This window comes from Pseudogymnoascus verrucosus (genome assembly GCF_001662655.1).
Source record: "Pseudogymnoascus verrucosus strain UAMH 10579 unplaced genomic scaffold scaffold_43, whole genome shotgun sequence".
Lineage (NCBI taxonomy): Eukaryota > Fungi > Ascomycota > Leotiomycetes > Thelebolales > Thelebolaceae > Pseudogymnoascus > Pseudogymnoascus verrucosus.
The window spans coordinates 101,267-115,974 of record NW_017263694.1 but is presented as its reverse complement, the minus strand read 5'-3'; the positions used below and the strand labels follow the sequence as shown (position 1 = coordinate 115,974).

Here is a 14,708-nt window from a genome sequence, read left to right as displayed (position 1 = left end):
GCCTCGGGAAGTCCTCATTGGGACAGCTCATTTCTCATTTACGTTCACATTTACATTCATATTTGTATTATACTTGAACTTTGAAGATGGTACAAAACTGACATTCGCACGTTCTATTAATCTCATCGATCGCAAGGCAAACCATTGCAGGGGAAACAATCTAGAAAATGCGCTCAACCCCATCCCAATTGCTCTCGCCCTTGCCAGCCTTCTCTCTCTCCTCCCAATACTGGCCCGTGAAATCCCAGTACTCTTCTCCAGTAATCGGGCACTTATTCTTCTTGAACCAATGAGGAATAAACTCCTCTCCGTTCATCTCTCTCCTCTTCCTTGTAGCTCTCTGCTTCTCCTCAACACGGTTCTTCTCTGTCGCAGCAAGAGCATACTCTCCATCTTCCATAGCCCTTTGATCCGGTCTTAATCTCGTGTCGGTTGGCGGCAGATATGGCCTTAACTTATCATTGATATCGTTCAGAGTGACAACAAACGGCGTCAAGTTGAAGGGGATTCCTGTTGGTCTGGGATTTGCTTGCCAGACCAGGAAAGCCTGGTTCACGTCGACAACGCTATCTTGGTGGCGAAGCTCACCCTTGGGCTCTTCAATCGGTGCTTCGTACCCGGGCGTTAACCTGGCATAAAACTTGCTATTCCATTTGCCTCCCAAGCTGAAGCGTGGCTTGCCGCGGGCATCAAGGACACGACCACTGATGTTGTAGGCTGAGCTGGCGGTCCAGCCTCGCGGCTTGAAATCAACTGTCGAAACTTCGCCTGTAGTCCAGTTCTTCACTTCCATGATACCATAGTTGTCAACTGTTGGGGACCCAGTGATAATACCGATGACAGAAGAGGTGACCTTCTTCCAGGTGTAGAGCTCTTCTTTGTCCCCATTTGTGGGACGAAGCCTTAAGAACCATGTACCCAGGGGATTGATATCGAAGGACTTTCCGTAAAACTTCGATTTGACAGCAGACTCTCCCCAGTATGTCCACCTTGGCGATTCTGCCCACGCGGCTCCAATAGGGGGGTGATGGCTGACTTGCTCGATGAAGAAGCGGAACTCTTTGTCTGGCCGAGCATACTCGAAGGTTTCGCCGAGTAAAGGATTAAAAGGCTTTGCAACACGGCCGATAGTTGAAGCATATTCACTTGCGGCAAATGCTGCAACATACACCATTCGCTCCGTAGGATCCGCCCGCCCGGCAGCAGTATCTAGAAGATCTGTATATTCCATATCTTCAGCACATCGCTGCAGTAAGGAAGTTGGTTCGTTAAATGAGACAGGTAATGTCATCTTCGTCATGTCTTTGCCAACCATAGATCTGAGAATACTCTGAGCGAATGTTAGCAAACTGTCTTCTCCAATACTGTAGTGTGATAGCTTACCCAGAGTGAAATCTTCGGCCTGTCATCGGCATCCATCTTCAGACGTTTTCGAATACCATCTTCATAACCGAGGTAGGACGAGGTCAAGTCAACACCACCAGCTAGAGTGAGTTGCATGCTCTTCTCTTCTGTAGGTTCTTCTGCTTTTGGGCTCATTGGCATTTCGCCAACGGCAATCTCGCCAGCATCTACGGCATCGAAGAACTCTTCATCATCTTCCGAATCAGAATCGGAAAGGATTTTGATGTCTGCCAGTATCGACTTACGCCGCAACGTGCTTTTGGTCGATGATGCACGCCTCCTGAGAGTAGCGACGCCGTCAGGAGCTTCGATAGCCTCCACTGCCTCGACCAACCCAGGTTCGTGAACAGAACCCCTGCTTTCTGGTCTGCTGGTGCTCTCTATCACTTCTCGCAGAGCCCGCTTCGTGCGCTTTCGCTTCTCCTCTGATTCACCCATTCTAGCCTCCAAGACTTCTTGCTCCCGAGCAACTTGTGCCATGCTATCTTCCCACATTTGACGCAATTCTGCTTCGTGGTCAAGTCGTCGTTGCCAGTAGTCATCTCGATCTTTCGAGATCTTGGTCATATCGCTCAAGAGACCGTTAAGGCTTCGAATAGAGTTGTCATAGGTAGATAGTGCTTGTCTGATCAAAGGATCTGAGATGGTTGCACCTGGGTTCTGGCTTTGTTCCGACAATATAGCAGTGTGGACTTGGCTCATCATGTCAAGTTGTAACTTGGCGGATTGTGCGGTGATATCGAACGCATCCTTGCTGACAGGTGCACGCTCTCGGCTGCTGGCATCATCGCCGTAGTCTTCCTCGTAGTCACCATCGAACTGTTGGTTGGCGATAGTGCCTGTAATGCGAGTTGCATCGTTCACAAAGCTGGCCTCGTATGAGCCATATGCGGTGCCCTCATCTTCATCTTGCACACTACCAGCAACACTTGTTCCCTTAAATGTAACACGCTGGCTTGGCTGGCGGGACGGCTCGCTCGTAGGGGTCGCTCTAACGCTCTGCATGCTGCCTCGTCGAATATCACTACCAGAAACGCTTTCAGGCGCCAAGTTAACCGATGAATGATCCCTTGAAGTTCTCTCTGATTGCTCAGCCTTAGCCTGACGAAGGAGCTCGGAAACACGTTCCTTCTGCTTATACTCCTCCTTCGCCTGATCCTTTGTCCACTGGATGGAGTTGTTCAGGGCCCAGAACCACCGTTTGGTTTCAACCTCGTGATTGGCCTTCAGGGAGTACTTCACGGAAGATTTTCCAATGATTTCGAATTTTTGCTTCTCAGTCGGATCCATGTTCAATTTGGCAATGCGCATGTTGATAGCCCCGCGGCATGCTGAGCCGGTATCGTCCTGGTTCTTATAATAGCTCAGCACTCCATCCTCAAGCACAAACCATCGCAACTGATAGCCCTTGCGATAGTTTGTCCATTTCTTCAAGTACCCTTTCATTTCTCGTGACTCTTTCGCTGCGAGGGCATCTGCAGCACCGGTGGTCCCAGCAGCAGTTTGTGATAGGTTGCCCAGCACGGCCTTTTCTTGAATGCCCCTCTGCGCAGCAACTGCTGCTGGAGACCTCTTAAGCATAGCCCTTGTCGCCTCATCCTTGGTGACATCCTGGGGAAGCTTACCCCTCCTATCACGTCGGAACGGATCGGCGCCATGTAGCAAGAGCACCTGGATAAGCTGGGTATTCTTCCTTCGGGCCGCTTCATGTAGCAACGTGCCACCCGATTGAACCGTGCTTATCTCAGATGCGAACTCCCCGCCATTAATATCCAGCACAGTCTTTACGCGCGGCTCTTCGAGCACATCACTGAGCGCTTTATAGTTGCCGCCGGAGATGAGTAGTTGGATTTCTTTGATCTTGGTATCGACGAACAACGACCGGGAAAGTTGCAGCTGCTGGAAGATATCCGGGGTTCGCGCCAAATCCAGTGGAAGTTTACCGGCAGTGTTGGCGATGGAGTCGTTGATCCCAGTTTGCGCAAGCAACAGCCGCACAATCTGTCCCCTGCCTTGTAGTGCAGCAAGATGCAGCGGAGTATTTCCATCTTTGTCCTTCGCATTTATATCGATAGCGGATGCACCGTCTGATAGGACATACTCGACAACCGGAAGCTCCGCACATTGTATCGCCAAATGTAGAATCGTCGTATCCTCAAGCTGGCCAGCCGCATTCGCTCCTTCAGACGCCTCGCGAATGCTCTTGGATATCTGAGCCGTGTCGCCACCCCGCAAAGCTTCGAATATTCTGAACTTGCGAACCGACTGTTCAATTGATAATGTTTTGTCTGGTGTCGCGGCAGCTGGCAACTTGGCGCTCCGGCCAGAATCCGAGACGGTTTTCGTTAGTCCAGCCATCGTAGGCGATTTCGATAGTAACGAGGTGCCTGACGCGCTTGGGTGCAAGGTTGGCTGGGAGCTACTTCCAACGGACCCAGAATCAGACGCCCCTTCGTCGTCGATGATTTTTGCTGGGTTACGGCGTAGTAACGACAGTGTTGACTTCGTGCGCTTGTGGCTGTGATGAGTTTGATGTTAGCTATTTATCACATAGCTGTCTCATACCACCCCCCGTACATGGGTTGTTGATTTTAGGTTCTGTCGGGACGACAGGCCGAAGCACTTGCTTCCAGAAAGGACAGAACCTCCGTTATTGCCATAACCAAGAAACGTCGCGCTTCACTTTAAACTCCAGTGAACGAGACGCGGAAATAGCTACCAAATGGTACCTTCTAATATTCCGGGCTCTTTCGTGGTGACTGGTGCAGTGGATGAGGAGTCTTACCTTTCCTGTTCAGTCATGTTGTCGCCTCCACGTGGGGTAACGAGGTCTGGAGCTCTTTCAAGCCCAGAACCTCCAAAACAAAGAGTTTACTTCCGAAATATAAATCCGGTTTGCGTTCTTGGAAGATATCTGAAGGGCGAGCGACGACTACAGCTTCTAGCGCGTCGTTTTGGTGAAGGACGGTAGATGTAGCTGCGGAATAGAATCTTGGGGTTCCAATCTCGTTTGATAGTCGCTCTTTCGGCCAAGGAACAATCCCATGTTGTGCCTTAAATCTACAGATCGGCCCGCCAAGTATTGGATAACAAATCGTTAGCGATAGCACAGATCCAATCTTAACTCTATTAGAATAATTTAAAATTAACGGTATTATCAACAGTTACACTATTTCCCCAAGCATTACAATTCGTAATTCAAAGTACTTGGGGACGCGTCAGTACGATTTTGGACCTCCCAAAACAAGTAGGCGGTGAATGACGTTGGCGGCTCCACTTCGGTGTCACCCCGCCCCTTTCTTGATCCAAGGGACGATGGGTGGCAAATTCTATAGAGTGGACATCTGCCAACATGAAAAGCCCACGTATTGTCACATATGCTTCATAGGCGCCCGAGATAATTGGACCACAGTTACTCCACGCCTTTACTAAGTCATTTGGCATATTCATCAATATCAATAAAATGTGCAAAAATGTAGATTACTCCATAGCACCAAGGCTAAAGACGACCAATAATACCCTAGAAAACTCGTGACTGAGAATCATTTGAATGTGCAAACAACTGGAACCTAGTATCGATAGACCGGTGTTGTTTGTGGCACTGGAGCCGCATATGGATCATCGTCGCTATCATCTGCATCTCGCGGTTGGTTCCTCCCATCTTTCAAAGTGCTAGTAGTATCCAATGTTGCTCCTCCTGTGGCAGACTCCCGACGATCCTTGGAAGCCGTATTCGAACCGAAGCCAGGATGATAAGGCTCATTGTGGTCAATCACGCTGTGCGTAGCGACGTCTGATGGCTCGACCGGGTCAGTGAATGGATTTTCTGTCTCTGGCGAAACTGGTGAAGCTGTGCGCTCCGAAGGAACGGGTTGGGCAGGCTTCGGAAACGATTTCCGTGACGGAGGGGCAACAGGCTTGAACATTGAAGCAGGTTGTGCGGGAGCAACACCGGATGTCATGACAGGTCCGACGGAAGGGCTGAGTTGCGGATCTGGGGAAGCAACGCCTAGAGCCTTCCTCGTCTGCAAAACGGCCCTCTGGTGCTTAGTTGTGGCCAGCGATAGCTGCTCATTCGTTTCAATCAGAGTGAGCATAGTATCATTGTCCGGAGCTGGGTGCTCGGTAGCCATATAAGATTGAATGCTTCGACTTGCGGCTTGGCAACGGTTTGCAAACTCGCGGATAAGATCATTCTGAAGAAACTCTGATTGAGGTGTTGATTGAATGAGTTGTGTCAGGAGTGTTGCTGAGTTCCTGGCCTCCTCAACACGAGAAGCCAACTCCTCTGGGCCAGGAAGTCGACCGGGCGGCCCGTTATTAGCATGTCTCCCTGGGGCATGCGGGTGAGGATGATGCCCTATCCATGGAGCGCGGCCGGGTTGACCCTGAAACCAGTCAGCACACAATGCTTTACAGATTTGCACCCAAAAAACTGATTTTAGTTACCGCTTGAGAGAGAACCTTTTCAATCTTAACTTTTTCTTTTTTCCACATCTCCAACAAACCAGACATATTGACATCTGATTCTTTGTCTCTTAGAAAGTTGTTTAGTGTGTCCGAAAGCAGCTGCTGAACACTGGGATCACGGCTCGTCCTGCTTAACTCCTTCACGGCATCCACGAATTTCTTGTCGATATTTTTGGTGAAAGTCGATCCCGGGTTATCCGATAATATGCGTATGAGCATAACAGCATTGTATTGGACGTAGGCCCGGCTCGAATTATCCTTCGAGAGGAATTTTCGGATCTGGTATGCGCATTCTTTTGCTGCCACAGGAGAAGACTCCGCCGCCTCTACAATCGCAGGAAGGTGTAATATTTCTTCGCCTTGCTAGATATGAGATTAGCGCATGCCTTCACACAGTCTGCGCTTCTCATACCGTATGGCCGGGTCCGCCAGATTCGCAGAAGAGTTTCTATGGATGCCCGTCAGCCATTTAGACTCCATGCTGTGAATATGCGCCACGTACAACACTGCGCGACGCATTCTCTTCTGGTGTGGCCAATGTGGTCTCTGGCGAGGTATCCGTGGTGGTAGCTAATGGATTGCTCAGTAAATAGTAATTGATGGACAAATAAGGAAGGAATTCATCTCACGAGCCGTCTGACGTCTAGCCAGAACCCGGTTTACGTTGCCGAAGCTCTTTATTGACTTCATCGCTATTAAAAAAAGTTATCTTTTCTGTCCTCTGTCGCACAGTGGATTATATCGATGGGCCGCCGTGGTCTGAGTCGATCAAAAGCATGTGTCGCGACGACAATCTTGTCTCAGGGTCCGATAAGGCAACACCCGCGTTAGCGGTGGTTCCTTTTAACCACCCAGGTTTGTGTCTGTGGCAGGGGCGCTAGACCGGCCGGACTTTAGGCGTCTGCGGATATATGGGGTAACTTACGAGGACCTGAACCGAGAAACTAGACCGAGAAGCTGCACCGAAATGAGTCAAAACCACGTCGACTCACAAATATATTATATTGTTTACTCACAATGTTTATTTATGTGTGGCGCATTGCTCATTTACATACAAAAAAGCTAGTTGTAGTTTACTCTGGATAAGGTTGTGTCCCAAGTCGCATTTGAATTGCACAGCCCCCGCATCCACGTAACAACCATGATATATGTTCTTGGTGTTGCTATTACTACATACAATTTCTCCATTGGGAGTACAAGAATTCTGGCCCGGTGCCCACCCCATGGGAACCTATGTGGCATCCTGAGATGCTTGGAAGCCTCAACATAGGCAGCATAGCCACATCTTACATGCATGAATCATATTTATGATCATTCATCGTCCTCGGCGTCGTCGTCATCAACAATAGGCTCGACAATCAGATTACCACTTTTGCCAATCCTGTCCAAAACAGATCCACCTTGCTCAAGGTCGTACACTTCCCTCGGCATAGGCGAGACAAGCCTGAATTTATATTCGTGCTCGAAATCAACGGGTTCCGCGACCTTTTCCCCGCTGCCTGGCTCCTGAGTTCCATAACATTCAACAAAGGCATAGAGCTCTTCCAGAGGGGTATCTGGGCTAAATCGTCTTGTCACTCTCTCTGCTGACTCTGGCATTCTAAATGCAACCCGGACAGCATTTGTTGCATCCTTGGGAGGCTCCGATGAGATGCGCTGCACTCTCCATAGTTTCCATTGTTGAAGGCCGTTGGCGTATTTTTCTGCTGCCTCGACTGCTTCCCTAGCTCGCTGTTCCTCAGCTGCCTGGGCGGCTTCGTCCTCACGCCTTTGCCTGGCCCGTTCACGGTCCTGTGCAAGAGATCTTTCATACGCTGAGTCTTGCTCTTGCCGCAAAGTCCTTTCAAACTGCTGTGCTGACCTTGCCTGCCTGGCCTCATTCAGCTGCGTGGTGTAGGTGGTGATCGTATTCTGTAATTTGGCGCCGTACGTACTTGCCGACATGGGCCCAGTAAGTCTGGCAACAACCGACATTGATGTAGGACCGCTCTCGGCGGTATGCGTAATCAAGGCCGTGAAAGGGAACTTCGTGCAGCGCAGTGCAGTTGACACCTGGTAGGCTTCAGAATCTTGCACGTTGCCAGCCCAAAGGATGATATTGTTGGAAGGGTCGTTGACTATGGCAGTGACTTCGGGCGAAAGAAGGGTATCCCTGATAAATGAAGAGGTGTCATCGTGCTCCGGAGACATGATTATAATCATTAAAAACTTCAGGTCCTTCTTCGCCAGATCAAGTGCCTGGGCATATCCGTTTGTAAAAAATGGAAGCGAATTAGATCCGTATTCTTCATCAAATTCCCGTTTGAACCTCGCTGCTGTATCTTGTGGACTCAACATCCTTCGTCCCGTCGTATTCTTCCGTCTGTTCTGGGCTGTCCTATTTCGAGGTTGAAAGAGTCGCGGGAGAAACGGGAAGAGGTAGGCAAAAAAGCTAAAGGAGGATGACAGTATCTTATAAATGACATTGAATGGCATGAACAGAAGGCCTAGTAGTAACGGGGGACGGCGGACGATCTGGTCTTCTGGCTGGGGCACGATTCTAGGAGCTGCATCTGGGCGCGTCGAAGCTGAAGGGCCCCGTAGAAGGCTTTCTTGTAGGTTCTCATGGCGGCTAGATCGAATCGGAGGCGCATTTTGAGCTGCTGCGATGGCGTCGGCAAGAGGGTCGACTTGTCCGGAATCGCCGTCAAAGAATCTCGAAACTGCTAGCTTTGCCACAGTTAGTTACCTGGCATAAGTCGGGTTTGATCTTGGGGTCCATACCTGCACGTTCCATTGCGCCCGCTGAAGTACTGGGATTGCTGCTTGCACGTCTTGGTCCGTGACGGAAGTATATTGTTGGAGCGCTTCTTGTTGCGACTGCGACAGCTGTCCAATGTCCACCTCACCCGGAGTTGCCATCACACTGGAATCTCACGAACTTCAATCGCACAAAGAGATCGGTGATGTGGAGTCCATGAAGGAGTAACCGATGTTTCAGTTACTGTATTCGCACAAACTCAATTATCGTATGGAAGTATGATATTCCAATAACCTGATGTTAGCCTCGTGTCATACCCGCCATAAATGGCTTGAGCGGACCCCGGCTTTGGGAGCCTCACAAGGTGTGGCTAGCGCACGGATGCTGTAAGGCTGACAACTGGCGACCGCCCTCACAAACTCGAGTGATCGCGTCTCGAGATATGGGGCAATATACTTCTACGGAACGCCCAATCAACCGCAAACCGTGTTGTATCAATTGATAAATATCATCTAAGGATCTGTGCCCTTATATAACCCCAAGGGGGATAAGCTACCGCTTTCGACCACTACGACATGTCCCATAGAGCCAAGTAAGTGACGGCCGCCCCCTCCCTCAAGTGGCGCCTATGTTGTTGCACCATTCCCGTCCGAACTTCTATGAATTGCTAGATTGGAGATGGCGTGATGTTATAACCTGGTTGTATGCCTCGGTTTGTACATATAGCTAATATCTTCGTAGGATCCGCTGCGACTCAACGGGGCAAGGCCGATAGGTGCAACGCGCTTAATATACTATGGCTACAACTCGCTTTGTCCCAGGGCAGAAAGCTGTCGGGTCTCCGAGACCCAAAGGCCGTGGTAGGTCTATTTATTTGCCCATATACTCGAGACATTCGACTGGAGAGATCTGCAACCTTTCACAATAATACTTGCTGATGGCTGTATGACAGAGAATGCGAAGGATACGCTATGTCGAAACGTCTTAATATATGGACACTGTCGTTACGAAGATCAGGGATGTGCTTTCAACCATGAGCCAAATAAAGCGCATACAACCCAAACTGAAATGTAGGTTATCTCTCACCATTGTTATTGTTTGTTCGCTCCATCATGTAGCTTCCCGTGCCCAGGATTACTCCTCGAGGACCCATGTCCCTGGACGATAATGCACGACGATGCGGAATATAGCTAAGATTTTATAATAATAATAGGTCCAAGAAAAGCCTCAACGTTGATTCTCCCTCATTCACCCCCATCGGCTTAGCGAACACTTCTGCCGGGTTGTCTGCGATGAGTTCGCGGGCAGCAAGTGCCGCTCCTTTTACACCTAGATCTGCTGCAAGCGGTATGCAACATCCCAAACTCTGCTGTATGATTATCACTGACAATTACAGGAACCGCAACACCTACTCAGCAAGAGGATGCTGTGAGCTTTAACCCTGCACAAATCCGCGAGTTTACGCCACAAAATTATGATCTCAACACAGTGAGTTCACACCTCAGAACTTATCTAGAGATAATCTAACACCTCTTCAGAGTACACTGAATGGCGGAGGCCTCGACGCCCAAGTGCCCTTTGATCCCTTCACTATCCCTAACTCTACACAAGCCGTTCCTGCGGCACAATACAATCCATATTTGGAAGATACCAGCGCCGGTGCCAGTGCTGCATACTATCCAGGGCAGGCTTCTTACGCGGCAACTGCTCAGCCAGTAAGACCAGCCCCCATACTATCCGATCCATACTGACTGATCCAGTTACAATATCACCTCTACGCCCCAATGGGACCTCACCGTGAAGATTTGCTTGCATATCAAAGGCTCCCCCATGACTTCTTTATGCCAGAAAAGCTCCGTGAAGAGTTGCAGAGAAAGTCCGAAGCATCTCTTCAAACCATGCCCAGTGAGTTAGCTTTCACAGCAAGAAATGACCTTTTTAACACAATCAGACTCGCAACTTCCAACTCTTGATAACTACCATTCTCTCGTTGCGCTGGATACTAGCCATCACAAAAGCGCCACGGTCTTTGGATATCCGAGCTGGGTTTATAAGGCTACTTCAAGCAAGAATGGAAACCTCTATTGCCTAAGAAGACTTGAAGGCATGTTTGTTAATCATTATGAGGCATACTATAGCTAATATAAAACAGGCTACCGTTTAACGAATGAGAAGGCCATTAGATCAGTCAAAGAGTGGCGTCGGGTCGATTGTGGAGGCGTAGTAACCGTGTTAGACGCGTTTACCACCCGTGCTTTCGGTGACAGCTCACTAATCTTTGTCACTGACTACCACCCATTAGCAAAGACGCTGGTCGAGACGCACTTTTCCACCGCCAACCGATTTGGCAACCGCGTAGCTACAACCGTGCCGGAGCAGGTCCTTTGGGGCTACATTGTTCAGATTTCAGCTGCTCTGAAGAGTGTGCATGCTTCTAACCTTGCAGTTCGCTGTTTGGAACCTAGCAAGGTCCTCGTTACGGACAAGAACCGTGTCCGCCTCAGTGCATGTGCTGTCCTCGACGTGGTACATCACGATATCCAGCGATCCTTACAAGAGCTTCAGCAGGATGACTTGCAGCTATTTGGCAAGCTTATCCTAGCTCTTGGGACCAATAGCCTTCTCACCCAGCAGAATATGAAAGTTGCCGTCGAGCAGCTTGGGCGAATCTACTCTACAGAAGTTCGTGACACAGTTCTATGGCTTCTCACCCCGGCGGTAGCTCCAGCTACAAAGTCCATTGATGAATTCCTCTGCGGCATCTCTAGCCATGTCGTCTCGTCCCTGGACAGCGCGTTCCACCAAGCGGATAGCCTCACCTCCGAGCTCAGCAGAGAGCTTGAAAACGGCCGCCTCGCACGTCTGCTCATGAAGCTCGGTACCATCAACGAGCGCCAGGAATACGAGGGAGAGCGCAGCTGGTCTGAGCATGGAGAACGGTACATGCTCAAGCTGTTTAGGGACTACGTCTTCCACCAAGTTGATGCCCTCGGCAACCCGGTCTTGGATATCGGGCATATGATCCGCTGTCTCAACAAGCTGGATGCAGGCGTGGATGAGAAGATCCTGCTGACGAGCCGCGATGACCAGACATCCTTCGTTGTCTCGTACAAGGAATTGAAGAAGCAGGTTGCTGCAGCATTTGGTGACCTGATGAAGCCTGCTGTGGCCAAACCCAACAGGCAGTTTTAAGGGGGGTTGTGCGTGAACAAGTATTTATGGATTGAATATTATGTAGCTGCGTTTGAGGGTATGACTATACGGAGATAGTAGGATATTGGTGCGAAGTATAGTTGCTTCCGTTTGAAATCCAGCAACGGCAGAAAAATAAGGAGCACAGGCATTACTTGTGTACTTGTCGAATGTTCCAGAGCGAATTGGGGAGTATGATGGGGGGCAGTTGATACTTGGTTGTTGTGCTTGAATCTCTGTCTCCGTCTCAGTCTCCCATAGCAAAAAATGAAGTCAAAACTTACACTTACTCTAAATCGCATCTCTCCTTGGTGCCTTGTTCAGACCTAGAATATCTTCCTTGTTTCTGCTGTTCAATATGTACAAGTTATAAACGGGTTCGTAAACTCGCTTTGATGGCTATACAAATACATGGTTTGCGTATGTTTTGGTGAAGGATTCCTGTCGATACCACCAGCCCGCGGCACCGACCAAACACCCCAGGCTCGCTCTTGCCTTACGTTCCCGCTGATTAACTCTAACGTACATCCCTTTCCCCCGCACTGACTGTCGTCACCTCCTCTCCCGTCCAAACTTAGACTCCTCCCTCGTAGCGCCGTGTTTCCTAGCCTCCAACTCGGCCAGTTTCCTCTCCATAGTCATCTTCTTCCCCACAAGTTGACCCCGCCTCTCATTAAGCAGCGCCAACTGTTCTTCAGCGGTCACTTCGCGGTGCTTTTCAACTGCCTAGCAAGAATATCAGTATTCGCCATATTAAGTGCACGCGGGATGATCAGAGTCGAGTCGGCCCTACCTCAGTTGCTTGCTTCTGCGTCTTCAGCCCAGCGCCATACCAGGCCCCGGTCGCGGTGATGGCTGCAACAGACCCGGTCATCACAACTCGCCGAATCGTCTGTCGAGACATATCCAATATTGTCGATATTGCTTCCCCTCACGACAAAGTATTCGTTATATATAATCGTCGTCTTGAAAGTGCTCCCGTGATAGATAGTCACGTGGATCGGTCGTCAGAATTAGGAGTTAAACTACTTTGTGGCCTTAATAATAAGGTACCAAAGGTTGTTCCCGGGAACGTCGAGAATCTTGAAGCTTAAGCACCCGATCCAAGATCAACTGAGCTCAAAGCCGCACAGCTACTGGGTCCTCTTCACAACTCTACAATGGGAAGTTCACCATCAAAACCTGCGTCGCAGGCGCCATCTCACGTTTGGCAAAGGTATGACTGCCCAATTCCTCTGCCCCAAAGCGCAATGGCACGCCTTTTCCATCCGGATTCTGGCATGCAGTCGCTCCGAGGCTATTGAATTCTCAGCCTGCACAGTAACTAACACACCACCAGCGAAACTCCCGTCCGCTTCTCCCAAGAGCTCGTCGACTCTCTCCAGAGTAGCACCGAGGTACGCGCGCTCGCCGATCCCACCCATCTTCCCAACAGCACATCACATCACATCGCAGAAGCACCCTCAACCCCCCTTACATTGACACCCCCCTCGCTTTGCCAACATGGCGAAAACGTGGCGCGCAATAACTGGTAACTAACACGCCCCCCACAGACCGACTCCACCCGCGCCAACACCCTCGAGCTGCACGTCCAAGCCCGCGTAGCCGAAGAGCTCAAGCGCCTCCAAGCCCGCGAGTCCTCGACCCTCGCGGCCCTTCTCGAAGCCGAGAAGAACGAGACCGCGCCCGATGCAGCGACCTCGGCCGAATCGAGCGCGGGTGACACCCTTCGTGGCCTAGGGCGCGAGTCGGTGGCGAAGGATGTAGCGAAACTAAGGGAGAGGCTGGAGCAGCGCAAGAAGATGCGTGAGGTGGGGGAGCTGGATGAGGAGGTTGATAGGGCGAGGGGGGAGGTGGTGAAGTGCTTGAGGGGGAATGATACGAGGCCGCTGGATTGCTGGAGGGAGGTGAAGGCGTTTAGGGAGGGGGTAGCGAGGCTGGAGGGGGGGTGGGTGGAGAAGGTTGTTAGATAGAGGGAGGGGTTGTATTATAGAGGGTGTATGACGGGACAGACTGGCAGATAAAATCATGGTGGCATGGACACGTGGGCAAGAGCTCTAAGATGGCGAGTATAGAATTGAAAAGATCAATATCCTCTTCTTGTGCCGGCCGGATCTCGGCATCTCATGACATTGTTGGGCTCTCTTAATATCTGAGCCACGTTTTGAGATCATGTGTTTCTGTAAATACTTGTTAGAATTCAAAGATCAACATCCTCTTGCGCTGGCTTGCTTTGGGCATCTGATGAGATCGTTTGACCCTCTTATCTCTGAGCCATGAGCTCTAGGATAGCAAGTATAGAATTCAAAAGATCAATATCCTCTTATTTTGCCGGGCAGATCTCGGCACCTTATGACATTGTTGGGCTCTCTTGCCTCTGAGCCAGCCACATTTTGAGATCATGTGCTTCAGTCAATACTTGTTAATACTCTATAATCATTGCAAGGCAGAAGCGCAACTAATCAGATGCAATAGCGAAATGATAAGATGGATCTTCATTCCCTATTTCGGTGCCCAAACTCTGGGGTCTAGGGTAGGGGGGATGAACAGGCCCGTTTGGAGACGGCCGTCTGATCAATATAATCATTTCAAGGCAGAAGCGCGACTGATTAGATGCAATGGCGACATGATCAGAGGGATCTCCAATCGGCATCTCGGTGCCCTAACTCTGGGGTCCGGGGTAGGCGATCATAACAGGCCCGTTTAGATACGGCTGGCTGATGTTTAATAAATATACACCATCATGGCTTGATTTCCGCCGCACTACCCGACTGCGGGTGTGACATTTAGGCGCAATAAGCCGGCAGGATATAGGAGCCGTCCGAGGCGGCGTCGAGGCCGCATGGAAGTGCCAGGTTATTTATTTATCTGAGTCTGTGACCCGCACTGTTAATTTGTGCGG

At 50.1% G+C, this 14,708-nt stretch overlaps 6 protein-coding genes across 6 annotated transcripts; 2 read left to right on the top strand and 4 right to left on the bottom strand.

Annotated features, from left to right (window-relative positions):
• Positions 1 to 72: 72 nt before the first annotated feature.
• Positions 73 to 4,612, bottom strand: VE01_08216 (uncharacterized protein). The gene is made up of 3 exons (XM_018277644.2): positions 4,190 to 4,612; positions 1,384 to 3,922; positions 73 to 1,330 (listed from the first exon to the last, which is right to left on the bottom strand). The coding sequence occupies exons 1-3, from the start codon at positions 4,204 to 4,206 to the stop codon at positions 161 to 163; spliced, it is 3,726 nt and encodes a 1,241-aa protein (XP_018127712.1). The 5' UTR covers positions 4,207 to 4,612; the 3' UTR covers positions 73 to 160.
• A 361-nt stretch (positions 4,613 to 4,973) lies between these two features.
• Positions 4,974 to 6,906, bottom strand: VE01_08215 (uncharacterized protein; the record flags this gene model as incomplete). Its single annotated transcript, XM_018277643.2, has 6 exons — positions 6,800 to 6,906; positions 6,504 to 6,566; positions 6,377 to 6,444; positions 6,287 to 6,322; positions 5,854 to 6,237; positions 4,974 to 5,792 (listed from the first exon to the last, which is right to left on the bottom strand). Exons 2-6 carry the CDS (start codon positions 6,562 to 6,564, stop codon positions 4,974 to 4,976), a joined length of 1,368 nt encoding a protein of 455 aa, XP_018127687.1. The 5' UTR covers positions 6,565 to 6,566; positions 6,800 to 6,906.
• VE01_08214 (uncharacterized protein) lies at positions 6,824 to 8,927 on the bottom strand. The gene is made up of 3 exons (XM_018277642.2): positions 8,638 to 8,927; positions 6,891 to 8,583; positions 6,824 to 6,831 (listed from the first exon to the last, which is right to left on the bottom strand). Exons 1-2 carry the CDS (start codon positions 8,773 to 8,775, stop codon positions 7,186 to 7,188), a joined length of 1,536 nt encoding a protein of 511 aa, XP_018127686.1. The 5' UTR covers positions 8,776 to 8,927; the 3' UTR covers positions 6,824 to 6,831; positions 6,891 to 7,185.
• Positions 6,984 to 12,079, top strand: PAN3 (PAB-dependent poly(A)-specific ribonuclease subunit 3). The gene is made up of 9 exons (XM_059463948.1): positions 6,984 to 9,206; positions 9,356 to 9,474; positions 9,567 to 9,684; positions 9,828 to 9,961; positions 10,011 to 10,102; positions 10,153 to 10,329; positions 10,375 to 10,519; positions 10,566 to 10,718; positions 10,767 to 12,079. Exons 2-9 carry the CDS (start codon positions 9,411 to 9,413, stop codon positions 11,804 to 11,806), a joined length of 1,923 nt encoding a protein of 640 aa, XP_059319467.1. The 5' UTR covers positions 6,984 to 9,206; positions 9,356 to 9,410; the 3' UTR covers positions 11,807 to 12,079.
• A 42-nt stretch (positions 12,080 to 12,121) lies between these two features.
• Positions 12,122 to 13,264, bottom strand: VE01_08212 (uncharacterized protein). Its single transcript, XM_018277640.2, has 2 exons — positions 12,600 to 13,264; positions 12,122 to 12,532 (listed from the first exon to the last, which is right to left on the bottom strand). The coding sequence occupies exons 1-2, from the start codon at positions 12,708 to 12,710 to the stop codon at positions 12,359 to 12,361; spliced, it is 285 nt and encodes a 94-aa protein (XP_018127710.1). The 5' UTR covers positions 12,711 to 13,264; the 3' UTR covers positions 12,122 to 12,358.
• On the top strand, positions 12,274 to 13,779 carry VE01_08211 (uncharacterized protein; the record flags this gene model as incomplete). Its single annotated transcript, XM_018277639.2, has 3 exons — positions 12,274 to 13,022; positions 13,146 to 13,203; positions 13,360 to 13,779. Exons 1-3 carry the CDS (start codon positions 12,967 to 12,969, stop codon positions 13,777 to 13,779), a joined length of 534 nt encoding a protein of 177 aa, XP_018127685.1. The 5' UTR covers positions 12,274 to 12,966.
• Positions 13,780 to 14,708: the final 929 nt, after the last annotated feature.

Bases quoted from the DNA above. Each gene is read 5' to 3' on its own strand.
- VE01_08212 (XM_018277640.2), bottom strand. From the start codon at position 12,710: ATGTCTCGACAGACGATTCGGCGAGTTGTGATGACCGGGTCTGTTGCA. The intron at 12,533-12,599 runs GTAGGGCCGACT...TATTCTTGCTAG, and splicing joins CGCAGAAGCAAGCAACTGAG to GCAGTTGAAAAGCACCGCGA.
- VE01_08216 (XM_018277644.2), bottom strand. The intron at 1,331-1,383 runs GTAAGCTATCAC...ACATTCGCTCAG, and splicing joins GGCCGAAGATTTCACTCTGG to AGTATTCTCAGATCTATGGT.
- PAN3 (XM_059463948.1), top strand. From the start codon at position 9,411: ATGGCTACAACTCGCTTTGTCCCAGGGCAGAAAGCTGTCGGGTCTCCG. The intron at 10,103-10,152 runs GTGAGTTCACAC...ACACCTCTTCAG, and splicing joins AAAATTATGATCTCAACACA to AGTACACTGAATGGCGGAGG. The intron at 10,330-10,374 runs GTAAGACCAGCC...TGACTGATCCAG, and splicing joins ACGCGGCAACTGCTCAGCCA to TTACAATATCACCTCTACGC.
- VE01_08214 (XM_018277642.2), bottom strand. From the start codon at position 8,775: ATGGCAACTCCGGGTGAGGTGGACATTGGACAGCTGTCGCAGTCGCAA. The intron at 8,584-8,637 runs GTATGGACCCCA...ACTGTGGCAAAG, and splicing joins GGGCGCAATGGAACGTGCAG to CTAGCAGTTTCGAGATTCTT.